Source organism: Schistocerca cancellata, chromosome 1 (assembly GCF_023864275.1).
Source record: "Schistocerca cancellata isolate TAMUIC-IGC-003103 chromosome 1, iqSchCanc2.1, whole genome shotgun sequence".
Classification (NCBI taxonomy): Eukaryota; Metazoa; Arthropoda; class Insecta; order Orthoptera; family Acrididae; genus Schistocerca; species Schistocerca cancellata.
In genome coordinates, this window is record NC_064626.1 from 166,575,602 (window position 1) to 166,594,710 (window position 19,109).

Sequence of the window (19,109 nt, forward strand, 5' to 3'; positions counted from 1 at the left end):
CGGGCCCTGTGCCCAATCGAGAGGAAGGCATGGGCAGGACACACACCACAGGGGTATACGCAGAGTGGCCCGGAAAAGAGGGAAAACCTCAAGCCCAGAGAGAAGAGCTCTGACGCAAACGGCGATCGTACACCCTGGCCTGGGCCGCCGTTCCGCAAGATGGACGACCGACTGAGGGAGCAGGAGACGATAATTGGGTTGCCCGAGCAAGCTACAAACGTGTGTAGCATAGGCGGCCAGTAATCGTTGGTGCCGGAACCGCACCTGTCTCCACATGTATGCTTTTGGCAGGGCTTCTCCAGAAAGCTCCATGGGCGAGTCGGATCCCGCAGTGCAGGATGGGGACCAGCAACTGCAATGCGGAAGGTGATGCCGAACCATAAGCCAGGCTCACATAATCGAGACATGACTGAATTAACACCTGGTACAGTCGTAGAAGGGTAGAACGATCGGCACCCCAGTTGATGACACTCAAGCAACTAAGAACGTTAAGATGCCGCCAGCACGTTTGTTTAAGCTGCCAAATATGAGGGCGCCAAGTCAGCCGGGTATCAAAAACCTATCCCAAAAACTGATGTGTCTCCAACACAGCAAGAGGTTCGCGGTAAAGATAAAGCCGTGGCTCAAGGTGAACAGTGCGTCGCCGGCAGAAATGCATAACGCAGGTCTTGGCAGCCGAAAACTGGAAGCCATGCGCTACAGACTAAGACTGTGCCTTGCGGATAGCACCCTGCAGCTGCTGTTCAGCAGCTGCAATGCCAGTGGAGCTAAAGTGTAGGCAGATGTCAGTACACAAGGAAGCGGAGACAGACGTTCCCACCACCGCAGTGAGCCCATTAATTGCAATTAAGAAGAGGCAGACATTTGAGACAGATCCTTGCGGTACCCCATTCTCCTGAACTCGGGAAGAATTATGGGAGGCCGCAACTTGCACATGGAAGGAACATAGCGACAGAAAATTTTGTATGAAAGTCGAGAGCAGACCCCGAAGACCCCAACCATGAAGCGTAGAGAGGATGTGATGTCGCCATGTCGAATTGTACGCCTTACACGTATCAAAAAAGACGGCGACCAGACGCTGATGGCAGGCAAAGGCCGTACGGATGGCAGACTTCAGGCACACCAGATTATTGGCGGCAGAGCGGCCCTTACGGAACGCACCCTGAGACAGAGCCAGAAGGCCCCGGGACTCAAGTAGCCAACTCAACCTCCGGCTCACCGTGCGTTCGAGCAACTTGCAAAGAACGTTGGTGAGGCTAATGGGGCGGTAGTTGTTCACCTCCAGTGGGTTCATGCCAGGTTTCAACACAGGGATTAAGATGCTTTCCCGCCATTGTGACGGGAACTCACCCTCAACCCAGATACGGTCGAAAATGTCTGGGAGGCACCGCTGACAGTCCACCGAGAGGTGTTTGAGCATCTGACAATGGATGCGATCTGGCACGGGAGCCGTATCAGGACAAGCGGCTAGGGCACTTTGGAATTCCCACTCACTGAACGGTGCATGGTACGATTCAGGGTGGCACGTGTGAAATGAAAGACTCCGACGTTCCAACCGCTCTTTCAGAGAGCGCCAAGGCCAGTGCGTAATTCGCAGAAGCAGAACTCTGAGCAAAATGCTCCGCTAAGCGGTTTGCAATTGTGTCGGAGTTAGTACAGACTGCTCCATTCAGTGAAAGCGCAGGTATGCTGACGGGGGTCCGATAGCCATAGAGTCGCCTAATCTTGGCCCAAACCTGCGATGGAGAGGTACGGAGGCCAATGGTGGAGACATACCTTTCCCAGTACTCCTGCTTGTGTTGGCGAATAAGGCGGCAGGAGCCGTTTAAAGGCAATGAGGTGTTCCAATGAGGGATGCCACTTGTGAGGCTGGAGTGCCTGCCTGCGATCTTTAGTCACCTCAGCAATCTCAGGCGACCACCAAGGCACAGTCCTCCACCGAGGGCACCCAGAAGAACAGGGAATAGCAGATTCTGCAGCAGTAACGATAGTGGTGGTGACCAACAGAACCACCGCATCAATGGCGTCATTGGAAAGAGGTTCAATAATGGCAATGGAGGTGAACAAGTCCCAGTCAGCCTTATTCATAGCGCAACTGCAGGGGTGGCCAGAAGAGTGACGCTGTGGCAGTGACAGAAATACCGGAAAGTGGTCACTACGACACAAGTCGTTATGCACACTCCATTGGACAGATGGTAATAGGCTAGGGCTGCAGATTAAAAGGTCGATGGCTGAGTACGTGCCATGTGCCACACTGAAATGTGTGATGGCACCATTATTTACAAGGGGAAGGTCGAGCTGTGACAATACTTGCTCAACGATGCTGCCTCGCCTGTTGCCACTGATCCACCCCACAGAGGGTTGCGAGCGTTGAAGTCGCCCAGTAACAGAAAAGGTGGAGGCAATTGGGCTATCAGCGCAGACAGGACATGCTCAGCAAGATGGTGGAAAAAACCACTGCAGTTCCACTGGAGGAAGACATTGTCCATGGCCGAGAAAGGCATGAAGGGACCGAGGGGGCAGATTATGCCACTGGGTCACCTGCTGCCATCGATTGAGTACCTGTGCGAGTAACATCCATTGTGTCTGAGAGTCCGGCGAGCTCTAGGTCCTCAGCGGACGCCAGAATCTCTACCTCGCCCACAGATGCAGAGCTGGTAGGTAGCAGTGGTGGTGCCAGCACAGTTTCCTTGGTCGTAGAGGTCATCTTTTTTTACTTTTCTCGCTGCTCCTTGGGTTTCACTGGCTGGGAGGGCTTCACTGATTCAGTCTCTGGGATGGAGGAGGATCGCGAAGCCCTACAACCAGCCACTTGGGAGCACTTATGCCACTGTCGGGTGTCATCCTTCCCACTTGTGGAAACCTGGGAAGGGAGGGACCCAAGGGACCCCTTGTAAGCGAGAGGAGCCGAAGAAGTTGCCGTTTCTCCAGCTTAGAAGTGGGGACAAATGTCTCCAATGGGTGGGGGGTGTTTCTCCCGAGGTAGGTGGCGCAGGAACAACAGGGTGGGTAGTGCCCCCTCTCCCCCCCCCCCACCCCCTGGGCAAGGGGGCATGTGGAGTTGTACGGCTCGGTGGTCCACCTGGAATTCACTGAACTGATGGCGCTATCACAGTTGTCGTAGTGGTGGCATATGAGGAAATCATTTGCACAGAATGGAGTTGTTCGTATTTCCTCTTAGCCTCAGTATAGGTCAGTCGGTCCAGAGTTTTGTATTCCATGATTTTCCACTCTTTCTGTAAGATCCTGCAGTCTGGCGAGCAAGGTGAATGATGCTCTCCACAGTTGACACAGATGGGAGGCGGGGCACATGGAGTATTGGGATGTGATGGGCATCCGCAATCTCAACATGTGAGGCTGGAAGTACAGCGGGAAGACATGGCCGAACTTCCAGTGCTTAAAGCACTGCATTGGGGGAGGTATATAGGGCTTGACATCACAGCGGTAGACCATCACCTTGACCCTCTCCGGTAATTTACCATCCTCAAAGGCCAAGATGAAGGCTGCGGTACCTACTGATTATCCTTCGGACCCCGATGAATGCACCGGACGAAATGAACACCTCGACACTCTAAATGGCGTGCATCTCGCCATCAGACAGCAAAAGAAGGTCCCTATGGAAAATAATACCCTGGACCATATTTAGACTCTTATGGGGTATGATGGTAACTGAAAAAGCCCCAAACTTGTCACAAGCAAGTAACCTTCGTGACTGGGCAGAGGATGCCGTTTTTATCAATACTGACCCAAAGTGCATTTTGGACAAGCCCTCCACCTCCCCAAACCTTTCCTCTAAACACTCTACAAAGAATTGAGGTTTTGTTGACACGAAAGGCTCCTAATTAGCTCTCGTACAAACTAGGAACCGGGGCGAGTAAGTGTCACTGCCATCCTGAGCCTTAAGCTCCTCCCACCGCGTGGCCAGGGAGAGGAATGATTTTGGATCGTATTTCTGAGCATTCAATTGAGCCAGAGAATGCTTAGAGACTGCTGGCGGCTGGCCACCAGTGAGAGATGATGTACCATGCTTCATTGCGGGTCATCCACCCTGATGCCACCCAGCCTCAGCAAGGGTCGCCTGGCAGGATGGCCACTGCCAGCAGTCCCGATGCCCCAGGGAGATAGGCATCTACTCCTTGGCATAGGTGGGGAGTTAGTAGCGCAGGCATCAGCAGAGTGATCCCTCTGTTGTCAGGGGGGCTACAACCAACAGGGTACATGGCGGTCCCACCACAACGGACTGGCTACCGTGCTGGATATCAGGTGCAAGGAAGTCCATGGTCGTAGTGTCTGCAGAACTCAACACTGCACAGTGCATGGTGGAAATCGCACCCAGGTATGTATCCTCGCCCAAGAGATGGAGAACGAGCGGAACGGCAATGCGACGACGAGAAAGCTGGCTAGAGGTCTCAATGCACGATGGACACAATGCACCATGTAAGGCGCCCTTCCCCAATTGGCTCACTCTTCGGAAGAATTTGGAAATATGGTCAAAACCAAGAGGGGACCATCACATATAGGCCGAAACGTTTGAGACTCCTTTTAGTCACCTCTTATGACAGGCAGGAATATCACGGGCCTATTCTCACCCCTGAACCCGCAGAGAGGGGGGTGGAGGGGTGGGGGGGGAGGGGCGCTTTCCCAGATCCATAAGTGTTGGGCCTCTGGTTTGGTTTAGATACATTGATGACATCTTTACCAATGGACTTATGGACTTATGGTGAGACTAACCTGATCAAATTTCTAGAATCTCTGAATACCTTCTGCTTGTCCTCACCGAAGGTCAACTACACACTTCTGTCCACATCAAATCTACCAACAAACAACAGTTCTTACATTCTGACAGTTGCCATTCTTTCTATGAAAAACGTTCGCTCTCCCATACAGCCTTGGCATCTGAGGTAAATGTATTTGTTCACATGCAGACTCTTTACAGCAATACACCACCATTCTCACCTCAGCCTTCACTGCATGCAATTACACCACCAGGCTACTTAAAAAGCAGATTTCCTGGGCCATCACATCCAATCCAGGTACTGCTGACCCCTCCACAAAATAACATCGGAACACAGCATTGGTGACTCAGTATTATCCTGGTCTGGAATGTGTTAATCAGCTACTTCGACAGGGCCACAACTTCCTAAAAATCAAGCCCTAAAATGAGATCCATTCTGTCTGAAATTTTGCCCAGCATTCCTAGAATACCTTTCAGTCACCCTCCCAATCTCCGCAATACTCTTCTCTTTCTATGATCCAGTGTATGCTGAACTAAATACTTCTTGTTTGAATAGTCTGGGAGCAACCTATTACTGAATAACTTAAAAAATTGCAGCCTGAAACAAAAACTGTCAATGTCTCTAAAAGATAAACAACAAAAATTGTTTTAAATTTTTTTGAGCCCACTTAACATTAGATAATTCTCCTAGCAAATATCAATTTTTTCTGGGATGGTCAAGCAACCAGTTATTGTTTTCCTGGGTATGGAATGACTCAAGAGCTGGACTAGAGTGCACTCAGCTATGTGAGGTGTGAGGAGTTAATTTAAAGAGAAGTACTGGTTTCAAGGTTTGGAAAGCTTACAGCAGTCAGTATAGCCGTGTGTAAATAACAGTGCAAATAACAAGTGGTGATGTAGGAAGCAGAAACACTATAAATACTCTATATCAGTGTTGTTACACTCTGCAAAGTGCACTCCAAACCTGTCTGGAGGAATTTAGTAAATCATCTACACAAACAAAAAATTTGGGAAAAACTGAAAGTTGCGATTCCATCTGCGTGCTTTGATCCACAATGTCACAACGATGCACACCCCAATTTTGAGCATATACAGTGTGGCAACCATATTACACGACAAACAAACATAAATAACATGCACAATGTTTAATTTCAGCAACAGAACAATAATAATAGCCATTTTGCATCTGGGATGTAATACATCAACTAGTATGTATTTTGGTGAGTAGAATCTGAATACATCTTTCAAAATGCTCTAGCACATACCATTTTTGAGTTTTTAAAGGTTTTTTGGAAATACGGAAGCGTCCGATCCAACCCGTCGGCTTTGACCCATGACGTCACAAATATGGCGGAAACGACCATAAACGACAATTCCAATATGGCGGATATAAAAACGTTGCATACGTATCACAAAGACGAAAACACATAGAAAAAAAACACACACAAAGGTTTCACAAGAACAATCTGCTAACATTGATAGCAAACAAAGATAATAATAAACAAGTGGTACTCAAGGCCAGGCAGGGGAGGGGGGGGGGGCTGCGCCCCCCCCTGCCACCCCCGCCAAAAAAAAACTCCCAACCTAACCTCGTATTCAGGGCTACGCTACAGATCAATGTGTAGGTCAATCAAAAGATAAAAAAAAAGAAACAAATAAAAAAAAGAAAAAACAATATTGATTCATTAGACATAACGAGTAGCGACAAAACATATAGACCATAAAGATTGAACAATCTAATGGCAAACTGATAAAAGCCTCATAGACGACGTTAAAACAAAAAGTACAGTAAAAAGGTAAACTATATATTACAGGCCCTAAAACTCCTACTATGGTAACGTCAACGAGGCAACATCTACAAACACGCCACACTCACAAACCAAACTCCGCGCCGTAATGACGTCACACACCACAACACCCTTACGTCACGGGTCAAAACCGACGCGTGAGATCGGATGTTTCTGTTGACCCGGTTTTTTTATTTTTTGCATTCAGTATTTCGCTTTTTGCTGTTGTTCTGCTATGATGTTTAATTGTTTGTTTTTGATTTGCAGAGGAGAGTTAGATGATCTACAAATCGTCAATAAATGGTTGGTGTGAAAGAGATCCTCAGTGAGTGTTTCCTGTGAAAGATAGAGCGAATTTTGTGTTTAAAATTTACACTAAGAAAAATTGATACTAGTAAACCTCGTTGCTGTCTAATCCACCCAGACAACTTTTGTTGTGTGTGTGGGAAATTCACTCCAAAATTCCAAAGAAAACCAATCACTGATTTGCTTAAGAAGGTATATAAATTGTATTTTGATTGTCCTGTTGGTGATCAAGATACAAATTTTGCACCCCATATTGCCTGCTTAATCTTTACTACATCCTCGACCAAGTGGTTGAAAGCAAGTCATGCCATTCGCCGTTCCGATGGTGTGGTATGAGCCTAATGAGCATTATTCAGACTGTTGCGTCTGTCTTATAAGTATTTCAGGACATTCAAGCAAAACAAGACATAAAATAAAGTATCCAAATGTATCGTCAGTGCATTAGCCTGTTCCCCATGATGAGGGATTGCCTGTTTCTGTTTGTAACTTGAAAGCCACGGAACCAGATACTATGTTAAGTGAATCAGAAAGTACTGAACATATAGAAGAACACTGCCCTCAATATCATGACACTTCGCCTCAGCTCTTTAATCAAAAGGAATTGAATGATTTGGTTCGAGATCTAAAACTTTCGAAAGAGCAAGCTGAACTCTTGGGGTCGAGACTGCAACAACGGAACCTTCTAGCTCCAGGTACAAAAATTTCCTGTTTCAGATCAAGAGGTGCTTCCTTTGCCCAATATTTCAATATGCAGAATTCAATGTGTGTATGCAGAGATGTCAGTAGTCTGATGATGCTAGGTGTACAACACAATTCACAGGAGTGGAGACTATTTATTGACTCCAGTCAAACCAGCTTGAAAGCAGTACTACTGCAGAATGGCAATGCATTTCCACCTGTACCTTTGACTTACGCAGTACACATGAAAGAAACTTATGAAACCACGGCGTTGCTGCTAGAGGCAATCAAATTTAAGGATCATGAATGGCACCTTTGCTGTGATTTAAAAGTTGTTGCATCCCTTACAGGTTTACAGGCTTGATTCACAAAACTCTACTGCTTTTATGTGCCTTTGGGACAGTGACAGCAAGAACCACTATACAGTCAAGGAATGGCTTATAAAGAAGTCGTATGTTCCTGAAAACTTAAATGCGAACAATACCCATAAGCTGAGCCCAATAAAAACATTTTATCTCCCCTCCATATTGAGTTGAGCCTTTTCGAGAACTTTGTAAAAGCTCTGGATAAAGACTGCAAGGCCTTCAATCACTTAAAAGAAAAAGTTTCCCAAATTAAGTGAGGCAAAGCTGAAAGAGGGTGTATTTGTTGGACCACAAATAAGATAATTGCTGAAAGATCCAAACTTTGATATCAAACTCACAGGTATCCAATTAGTTGCTTGGTCTTCTTTTAAAGCAACTATGAAGGGCTTTTTGGGTAACAGAAAAGACAGAAACTATGTTACCATTCTGAATGATCTGTTGGACAACTATAAGAACATGTGGTGTAGGATGTCACTTAAAATGCACTGTTTACATTCTGACCTTGATTTATTCCCAGAAAATTTGGGAGCTGTAAGCGATGAGCATGGCGAACAATTTCACCACGACATTCTTACCACGGAACACCTTTACCAAGGCCACTGGGACCCTTCGATAATGGGTGACTACTGCTGGGGTCTTGTTAGGGAGGCTGATAAAACAGCAAACAAAAGAAGAGCTCCATCGTCGCATTTTTCAAAAACCAAAGATGATTAAAGGTGAAAATATCTTCTGAACTAATTTGGACTTTTTATTGGTATCGTGTCCATATATACATACAAAATAATACTGATTTCAAACATTCTAAATGTGTATTTTTGTTTGACTTAATTGTGTCAATTGTTGCTATTACCATTTATTATTCTGCTGTGTATCTAGGAAATGTTAGGTCATAGAGAAAAACTGATTTTACCAGTGTATTCAGCATCTCCAGAATTAAGTAAAGCCACCCATTTACAAACCAGGTGCAGAAAAAAGTTTAAATTTGGTAAATAGTGTAATAGGAGAACCACAAGATGTAGGTGGTTTTCAGCGAGGACAACCTGGATATGCAACTGCCATTCTAAAACAAGCAGTAACCCAAACTCAAGCACATGAAATTCTCAACAATTAAAAACCAAAAAATGCAAAAACAAAACCACTGGTATCGTAAATTTTGCCAGACCTATAAACATTTTTTAAAAATATTTTTGAGTCCATCAAACATGAGGGAATTCATGCAATGAATATTGATTTTTTTTCTGAGATGGTCAAGCAACTGGTGCTGGACCACATGATGTGGATCGAACTTCCCATTAAGGAACAATCCCTGATAGTAACAGAGATTGAACCTGTTTATCCAAGAAGTAATCAGACATGCTGACCATTAACTACGAAAGTAAACATCAGATATACCTAAAGTGAAAAAAAAAAAAAAAAAAATTATCTGTATGACACAGATGTCTAATTGCACACGGTATCCAGATTCTCCCTCGCAATACCCTTTCCTTTGAACTTTCTTTTGGTTCTTTGCACCCTTGATCTCACCTTTGGATGATTTTTCTGGCCTAGCTCACCTCCGAGATTTCGTTTTAACTTCCCTTCTGCAATTTTTCTTGCACTTAGTTTCCCATTAATTATAGGTCATTTATTTTATTTATTCACTTGTCTCTGAATTGCCTGCTACCCTATCGTCAGCTTCTTAAGTCTCAGTTTTCATATTTACTAGCCATCAAAAATTCACTGATTACTAAACTCGATCTCATGGTAATGTAACTGGTCGTGCACAGGGCGGTTAACATTAGCACAGGGGTGAGACAAGAGTGCATGTGCATGTCCCAATTCAACAAGCTGCTTGATAATATGAAATGACTCTGAAGCAATATAATAAATTTTAAGACTGGATTAAAAGTGATGAAGTTGAGCAACTCTTAGGCCTTCTTCATAAAAGAAGTGTCATCAAATTCCTGAAATAAACGTTTCCGATTCATTATGTCCTCTGCAAATTTTATAGGCTAATTAACATTAGTGTTGCAGTAAAACATTTCATATTGTTATGTCATTTCATTGTATTGCACTTAGATCAAATGTAGGTTTACATTTCAGACTTCTTTCCACGTACCAGACACTCCTCTCTTCATGGAGATTAACTAGTTACAATTAATGAAAATTAATAATATGTAACCTAATCAAAACAAGATCTATTTGTAAAACAAATGGTTACCCCGTGTGAAGAGGTGTAGATGGCTGATTACTGTACGGGGTGTACGGTGTATACGGTTCTTGGATTTCTGATCCACTTCCGTCCATCGGGGTCATGGGTGTCATCGGTGACTCGTATTCTGGCGGTGGAGGATCATCCATCCTTATACGCTTACCACCTCGTCTCTGCATTTTGGTCTATTTCACTTTCCTGAGAATACACAAATTAGAGCTTTCAATTGAAATTATAAATATTTTATAGAAAAACTCACTTACTTGTAACGAAAACGTTACTGCATTTATCGATTGACTGTAAGTTCTTCCATCTTTCTTTACCCTCTGTGCTGTCTGACGCTTACCTTTATACTTCTTTAAACAAAATGCGACCTCCAAGTTATTTTATGCGAAGTTTAACGTGTAAAAAACCTGAGTTGACTTCATGTACTTCTGGCCGTTATTCCCAAAATAAACAAAATACTTATTTACAACGCTTCTATGACGCAAGCTCTAACATTTCCCTCCACAGTTCAATCAATATTCAATACCAACGCTCTATTCCAAAGATAACTGACTGCCCGACTCGAATGGAAAAAAAGGCGGTACTGTAGCTCGAATCATGTCAAACACTATCATTGAAAGACATTAAATAATAATAATAATCACTTTGGTCAGTTAAATGTTGTTTTTTTGCCATTTTAAGTAATATAATTATCATGATTATTACAGGAAGGTTTGTAATTATACAACATATCCGATAAAAAATTGTATTCGATTAACAAGTAAACAAACTGATATTGTTTACTACTGAAAATCAAATGTATTACGTAAAGAACACCCATAAAATCTTTGATTTAACTTTTCATAATTGAAAGTGATGAACTTGTAGACGCGAAGATCGATATGCAAAATACGACCAACAAACAATTGTGAATTGCTTAAAAACAAAAGACAGAGGTGGCGCTGTTTGTAGTGTATTTTGATATTTTCAGATGTACATAATGTGAAAGGTAGCGTCAATAATATGGAACAGTTTTATGTAAGTGGGTGGGATGATGATGACAGGAATGTGGAAGAAGATGGGGGTGAGATACATTTGGCAGCAGAGAGGGGAGACGTTGAATCTGTTGAGGAGCTACTAAAATGCGATCCAGATCTTGTAAACGCTCGCGATAAAGATGGATATACGCCTTTACATCGAGCTTGCTACGGTGACCACGTGAAGACCGCTGAAATACTTATAAGAGCTGGTGCCGATATAGAGGCAGGTACATTGGATGGATGGCGTCCTCTACATTCGGCCTGTCGCTGGAACAATGCACGCATAGTTGCGTTACTTCTTGCTCATGGCGCATGTGTAAACGCACCAAGTGAGGGTTCACAAACCCCTCTGCACTTAGCTGCATCTCATAGTCATAGTTTGGAAACACTACAGCTGTTGCTAATGCATCCCAGTGTCAGACCCGAGCTGAAGAACAGTGTGGAAGAAACAGCTGAAGAAATTGCAGTTCGAGGAGGACCTCTCGGCTATCTGTTCGAAGTGACAGAAGATTGTGTGAATAAAATATGATTGCTTTTAATTATGTACAAATACTATAACTTTACTATGTGATATATGCGTGATTTTGAAGAGCATTCGAGTCGGAAATTGCTGTAGGCTCCCAGATGACAAAGTTATAGGAATTTGTTGCAACTGGTAATAGCAGTACGTGTAAAATTTACGTAAAAAAACTTCTCACTTAAGAAAGGAACAATTAACCTAAAACAAAAATAATTAGTTTGATAATTTGTTTTCTGCCATTGATACTTTGTTTATTTGTGTACAGGATATTACTGTTATTAAAATAAATATTTGTTATGATCTCCTAAATATTAAAGAATTTTTAATCTATATTGTGTAGATGCCCTATACATAAACAATGCAAAATGCAAGGACATATATACCATTTCATGTACAGTGATGTTTTACCAATGAAGGCAACATGGTCCTAAAAGTATGCAGCAAGGTTGTCTTAATTTTGCTTACAGGTATATATACATTTTGATTGCGTATGTCACATTTTACAATAAGTGGGATGCTGCAGCATGTTAAGAAATGTACAACTTGTCAAATATTTGAAGTTACGTAAACATGCTGCTCTTTTGGGAAAAAAATAAGTGAACCCGTCTGTTTCTGTAACGTCTTTTTATTTATAAAAATACAGTAGCAGACTGATTTCATAGTCATGGGTGTGACACTTGAACTCTATAAATGAACTGTATAATAATTTTAAATTGTCGTATATTAAATATTCCTTTCAATATACATCATTTAAAAGGAAATTGATTGGACCTACATTACTAAATCTGGATATAATTTTCTTTTTGTAATCGATGGAAACCTATATTATTAACCAAAAATTGTATGTCATGGACAAAATTCAGAAGTGCAGTGTAGCACATTGCCCATTTTACAGGGAAAAATTTGTGAATTGAATGATTATATGTAAACAAATTAATAACTGTATAATACCGAAAACTTACTGCATTAGCCATGAAAATATCAGAAAGAAACTTGCATTATTTTCAAAGTAATAACATAATTTCTGTTAAAATTACCAAATATGCAGCAACCAGTCACAAAATCATGTTTTATTTATTCACTTTTGCAAATCTATTTCAATTGATTTACAGTCATCATCAGTGCTTTCAACCAATATGTGCCCTGAGTAATCAGTTTCAATTGATTTGCAAAAGTGAATAAATAAAACATAAATTTGTGACTGGTTGCTGCATATTTGGTAATTTTATTGTTTACGGTCGCTACACGACTTGGGAACCACATGGAGCCCACCATTCATAATTTCTGTTGCCACAGGAATGACATGAACTATCTCAAAATATTTCAGAGAAGTAGGGGGTGATAATGGATTTATTACATTTTTTGCAGTACAAACAAATCACATTGCGTAATGGAAGTGGTGTTGGTGTTAAATCAATTTTAAAAATGCAGTTCTTTAATAGAGGCTAACAGACAGCTCATCTTCAACTGAAACACTCTCTTAGCTTAACATGATACTCAGTATGGAGAATGAAGCATTGTCATGTTCAAATAAATAAAGGTATGAATAATCAACTAACTATCTAAAGAAATATACCCAGAAATACATACTGAAATAGTTTCACAAAAGTAATAAAAAAACTCAATTTCATTTTAATCACGGAAGGATTCAAAATTTTAACAACATTCTTTTGTAAAGAAACAATTGAAATGTCATTTTCATTAGCACAAAAGAGTTTGTTTTCTTTATCACGTGGTTTTCAAAACATAACCTTGATTTCATTGGCCACACACAATGATTGGCAAACAGAACAAAATTCTGTCCATTTCCACTCTCAGTCTGTAGCTTGAAGATCAAAAAGGTTCCAGCTTTAATTTCCTTAGTTGGATTTATGGTTGCCTGTACTTCATTTTCTGATGTTGCTTGGTTATCTTGAACATTAGACTCTTCGGAATCTGAATAAATATCAGAACATTTCAGCTGTTTCTTGGATTTAGGGATTTCCTGAAATATTTCATATCTTGTCATTTCACTGCCAGATGTTTCCGCAGCTAAAATATGGCGACTGTCATATAGTTTCTAAAATAATGGTTAGAATGCGCTTTAGGAATATGAATGACATCTTCCCAAAGCCTTGACTGCCGTTCCTTTGTCTTGTCTACATCACTGCTTGAATTGAAGAGAACGTGAACTTCATTCAATTTACCATTCGCATAATCTGAAAATTCCTTTGCATTATTCACCACCACTGTCCGACTTCTGATTCCTCTCCAAACAGTTATCTTCACTGTTCCCCCAATCCTATCAACAGGCCCTTTGCTGTGTGCGCAGCAAAGAAGTTCCGCTCAATTTCAACTCCCAAACAGGATTTAGTGCAGCAGGACAATGTAAATTTATTTTTAAACTGTGCAGTGCAGTTGTCCGAAAACATATGAACTTTTTGTAAATTTTGATTCTGCTGTTTTAGATGCGATATAATTTTTTCAAGAAAGCACCAAACTGCAAATGTGTCATGTGAAAGATAATCACCTGCAATTGCATAAGAAAAACCAGCCTTTAGACTATCCCATACACAGCACATAAATAATGTTACTTGTTTGTGGCTCCAGTGTGCACCCTGACTTTCATCTTGTGACATTAAAGAGAAGTTCTCGGCAAAGTCAACTTGCTTGGCAACATCATTCTTTGTAAGGCCTTTCTCACAAGATCCAAAATATTTGGTTTGTTTTTCTATTATCCAGAAATGCCTTTTAAATGTTGACATTGGTCGTCTAACTCTTCAGTGGCTGCTTTCAGTGTTGATGTATTTTCCACCAACTTTGGCACTTCATCATAGTCCTTCCACTGCTTCCAGAACAGAATTTTATCTTGCTTTTCATCAGTCAACCACAATGACAGGTCATGTTTGCACTTTCTGCGTTTTTGTGTCATACAATTCTCATTTTCTACATTACAAGTAACTTTCTGAAGTAAATCTTTAGTAGAAATAGGAAAATCTGGAACCACATGTGAAATGCTTTCAGCTATAAATTTAAAGTTTGCACGGTATTTGCATACACACACATTATGAGGTGTGTTTCTGAAACTGGTAGTACATGACTTGGCCTAAGTTCACAAAATGTTGGTTTTCTTAATGGAATATCAGGGTTTGAATTATTAAATTTCTCATAGGCCTCACCAACAGTCATAATCATATACCGCTTCTGAACATGTTCTCATTTTCCACTTCTGCAGTCTTTAACAGATTTTACACCATGAATACCAGGAGTAGCTCAACTAACATCATCTTGACAAAAATACTCAAGTACTTTATTTCTTGTTTCAGTTGGCAAACTTCTTGAACCTGTTGAGGATATCTTAACATTTTTTTTAATGTCAGCAAAATCCAGTTCCTTAAGCAGTTTCCTGACAACAGCAGTCCATTTCCTTGGACTGTTTGGAAGAGATTTTTTTGCCTTATGTACAGCTTTGCCCAATGTCTGGGAACATTTGTAAGATCCTAATTCAGTGTTATGGTTTGTTTCTGCCATATTTTTACGTTTCCTTTCTCTACACAACCTTTGTCTAGTTTTATCATTCCCTCTCTTTTTTAGTAGACTGCATTGGTTCATCAGCAGGGCTCTCTGTTCTTCATTCTTCTCATTTTGTTCCTTTCTCTCTCCTTTTTTAAGTGTTATTTATGTTTCAGTGGATCTTCCTTCATTTTATCCCGCAGCTTTCTCATTCTTTCTGTTGAAGAAGTCATTATCTGGGAATGCAAGATACAGTATTTACATTTATTTTAATGTCAGTACACCTGTATTTATTTGAAATCTCACCAGTATAAGATTTCACATGAACAGAAACAGCTTGTTTTAAATTTTATATACTGGTATTTCATTACGCTGGAATATCTTTAAAAATGTGTGCATATTGTCACACCCGTGACAACATTCCTGGACAAAATACAGTTATTTCCAAAACTTAAAAGGTTTAGGAGCTAATATATTTTCTTAACCTCACTTTCCTAGAACATTAAAAATTTTGAAATATTTTTTCAAACAAGAAGCAAACTTTATCTTCTTTTTTGTCACAGGTGTGACAGTAATTCCTGTCACTTTCAAAAAGAGAGAAAAATTCAAAAGAAAGCTTACCAGAAAAAAAATATTCAGTGCAGGATATAAAGGAAACCTACTGCGAAACAGTAAGGTGCTTATTGTTGCTTCACCTGTTTCACAGTCAGCATATCAGTTCAGCCAATATGATGAAGTTTTTTGGTGTTTATGGAGTATAGTCAACTACAATCTTTGGGATGACAATTCATGACTAAATATCTTGAATACAATAAAAATGAGTTTCAAATCATTAAATCTGATATTTTGTTAGTTTATTATTATGCCTAAATCTTTACTGTACTGATTTTCAAAAAATGTCAACTTGGCTCATTTCATGCGAAAAGAGCCAGCAGTGGTGCTATGAGAAGCAGAAGATGTGATAATTCTTATGCTTATTTCACACAGTTTGGGCTACAGTACTTAACTTAATATAAGGTAGAGTGTGATTTTACAAGTGTTCATTTGTGTGGGAGCAACATAAATCTTCCTCTCCAGTATCACTACTGAATGAGATGTCTGATATTTCTGAATACTCTCTTTTTTCATTCCGTTATTTCAGTGTGTTTGTTCATTATTATTTCAAATTGGTTCACACAATTCAGCATGTTATGCCTTTAGAAGCATCTATCATTGTGTTAACTTAAAGACAAGTGTGTTGGCTTATTTAACAGATTTTCACTCCACATTGTTATATGGAATTATCTTTTGGGGCCGTGTACCTAAGTAAATAAATTTACCATAAGTGAGGAGTAAGAATATTGAATAAAGTAGGTAACTGTAAGCCTACACTCATTTCCCAATACATTTACTCCTTGTTGGTTTATGTTGCCGACTATCAAGATCATTGTCAGTTGAACTGTAATATAAACATTCACAATACAAGACACAAATATGTAGACTTCTCTATGGTTTAGAATGGAGTTATGTGCTTGGTGGGAAGATATTCTACAAGCTCCCATGTAACTTAAAGTAAGAAATTGGGAAACCTTGGCAATTCAAAAGAAAATTAAGTGTACCACATTAGCCACTCTCTACGAATACCAGAATTAAGCATTTCTGTTAGCTGCATGGAGTACAGCATTGTTTGTTGTAAAGCTGCATGACAAGTGATAACGTACTGTAAAGAAGGCTTGGTATTTACAGATGTAGGAATTATTATCTTTAAAAAATTGTGACCTAAGATATATTAAGCTACTAATAGCAGATAAACAACACTACATTGTAAGACTGAGGAGGCAGCAGCCATTTTCAAAGTACAAACTCTCTTACCAATTTATTTGACACACTGTAGGCATATCAATCAGAATAGTTAGATTACTGTTACCACAGTGTAGAGATTGTTACTATGATGTATTTGTCTTTTGTTGATTTTTGCCATGTCTCAGTCCACATCCATGAACGTTCTCCTTTCCGATGACATCGAAGGAAAGTGCTGAATGAATGAAAGGACCAACATTCACTGACTTGGTGTTTCGGAAGTCCAAAATATGTTCAATTAACAAATATTAGGCTAACTCAATTTCTTTGTGGAGCTTGCTATGTTGAAATGTACCGTAAACTGCCTGGATTACTTTGGCCCAATTTTTGCTTGCCTTTTTATATGGGGCAAGAAAACAAACTACAGTGACAGAGAAAATGTCAAATCCATTTTTCTATTATTGTCGGACTTGTACCGTCAGTTATGCGACTTATGTTGGCACAAAGTAAACTCGATGAATATATGAAGAGTAGGCATTTGTGAGCAATCTATGTTTCTATTATTGTCAGACTTGTACAATCAGTTATGTTGGCACAAAGTAAACTCGATAAATATATCAAGAGTAGTCATTCATGAGCATGAGGAACAAATATAACACTAAATTTGGAAGGTGAGAACAGGGGATTTTGAATTTTATTCAGAAAGTGGCACAGTAAATATACTAGTGCTGTATATTTCATCGATCGACTAATTGGTTTTCAGGATACACATTGCACTGTTGTAACAGTTTACAAAGAAAATATATATGTCATATTTTAAAAACACTGTGCAGTGTGGAGACTTATTAACAAATTACTGAAGCTCAGGTGCTGGGAAACAGCTGTTCTTTGTTATTCAGGTTGGACTGATAATTCTTATCAAATCCTATCGAGGAAAAAATAGTTTATCTTTTTATTCTGGCCATTTGCAGTAGGACTTCAGCACCATTACCAATCACTCGAGTCCCAATTCCAGGTTGTTGTTCTTTGTCATATAAAACTGTAGTATATTGCCCAACTGCTGATTATTTTTCAATATTTTGTGGTTCTGGACATCATCTTGCACATCAAAGGAACTTCCAGAATCAACAGCAGATTATAGCATCACTTCATCTTGATTTTTGGGCTACTTTGGAGTAGGCTTAAGTAGCCCATATTTTGCAAAAATATGCACCATTTTACAAAACTGTTACATATATTACCTAAATTAAATTCACACACATCAGTCTCTCACCTTATTATCTAATACTGACAGAATGCAAAATTACACTCATTATATTTTAGCTTAACTGATGTGAACCCTCCAGGCAGAAGTTATTGGGATGTAATGGCTGTTAAGATATTTATGATCAAAATTGAGTCCAGTATTAGTGACTCCATGCCAATGATGTAATTTTAGCGGAGAAAAAATTTAAAACTTTTTTCCAACCAGTGGGCCAAAGTTATCTAAAAAGCACCAAAATAACCCCAGCCTTACAGTAGTCAGATTCTTACGACAAATATACTATGTCTGCACACTGCATGCTTCTGGTTACTTAGCCTTATTCCAGTCCCTCTTCTCATCTCTTAATTCTGTTGTGTTGTAGTTTTCAGTCTGGTTTGATGCAGTTCTCCATGCTAGTCTATCCTGTGCGAGTGTCCTCATCTCTGCAGCACTTTTCTCCCTTATTTGATTCAGTACTTCATTAGTTTTTTTATTTATTTATGTGATCTTCAACATTATTCTACAGTGCCACATTTCAAAACCTTATATTCTATTCTTGTCTTCATTGCAAGGTGACGCTACAGGGGCAAATACTTGCAGAAAACAGTTTATAACATTTAAATTTGTAAATGATAAATAATTGAAACCCTCAGCTGCCAATAGGTGTTATTGATATACCTTGGTGGGGACAGTTGAAAATTCCCGGAGGCGTCAGGGATTTTCTCTGCCTCGTGATGACTGGGTGCTATGTGATGTCCTTAGGTTAGTTATGTTTAAGTAGTTCTAAGTTCTAGGGGACTGATGACCATAGATGTTAAGTCCCATAGTGCTCAGAGCCATTTGAATCATTTTTGACAGTTGAAAATGTGTGCCCAGGCCGGGACTCGAACCCGGGATCTCTTGCTTACATGGAAGACACTCTATCCATCTGAGCCACCAAGGACACAGATGAATAGCATGACTGCAGGGACTTATCCCTTGCACGCTT

General features: G+C 40.4%; 2 protein-coding genes across 3 annotated transcripts in view; one reads left to right on the forward strand and one right to left on the reverse strand.

The window, feature by feature from the left end:
• LOC126168040 (cohesin subunit SA-1) overlaps nt 1-10,586 on the reverse strand; it is a 152,583-nt gene extending 141,997 nt beyond the window's left edge. For both annotated transcript variants that reach the window (XM_049920526.1, XM_049920525.1), the window contains exons 1-2: nt 10,409-10,586; nt 10,072-10,260 (exon numbers count right to left, since the gene is read on the reverse strand). In XM_049920526.1, coding sequence (XP_049776483.1) covers nt 10,072-10,241 — 170 coding nt within the window. In that variant the 5' untranslated portion in view covers nt 10,242-10,260; nt 10,409-10,586. The remainder of the gene's footprint in view (nt 1-10,071; nt 10,261-10,408) is intronic.
• LOC126151106 (ankyrin repeat domain-containing protein 49-like) lies at nt 10,430-11,616 on the forward strand. Its single transcript, XM_049915957.1, has 3 exons — nt 10,430-10,648; nt 10,776-10,779; nt 11,039-11,616. Exons 1-3 carry the CDS (start codon nt 10,430-10,432, stop codon nt 11,614-11,616), a joined length of 801 nt encoding a protein of 266 aa, XP_049771914.1.
• The last annotated feature ends 7,493 nt before the right edge of the window (nt 11,617-19,109 follow it).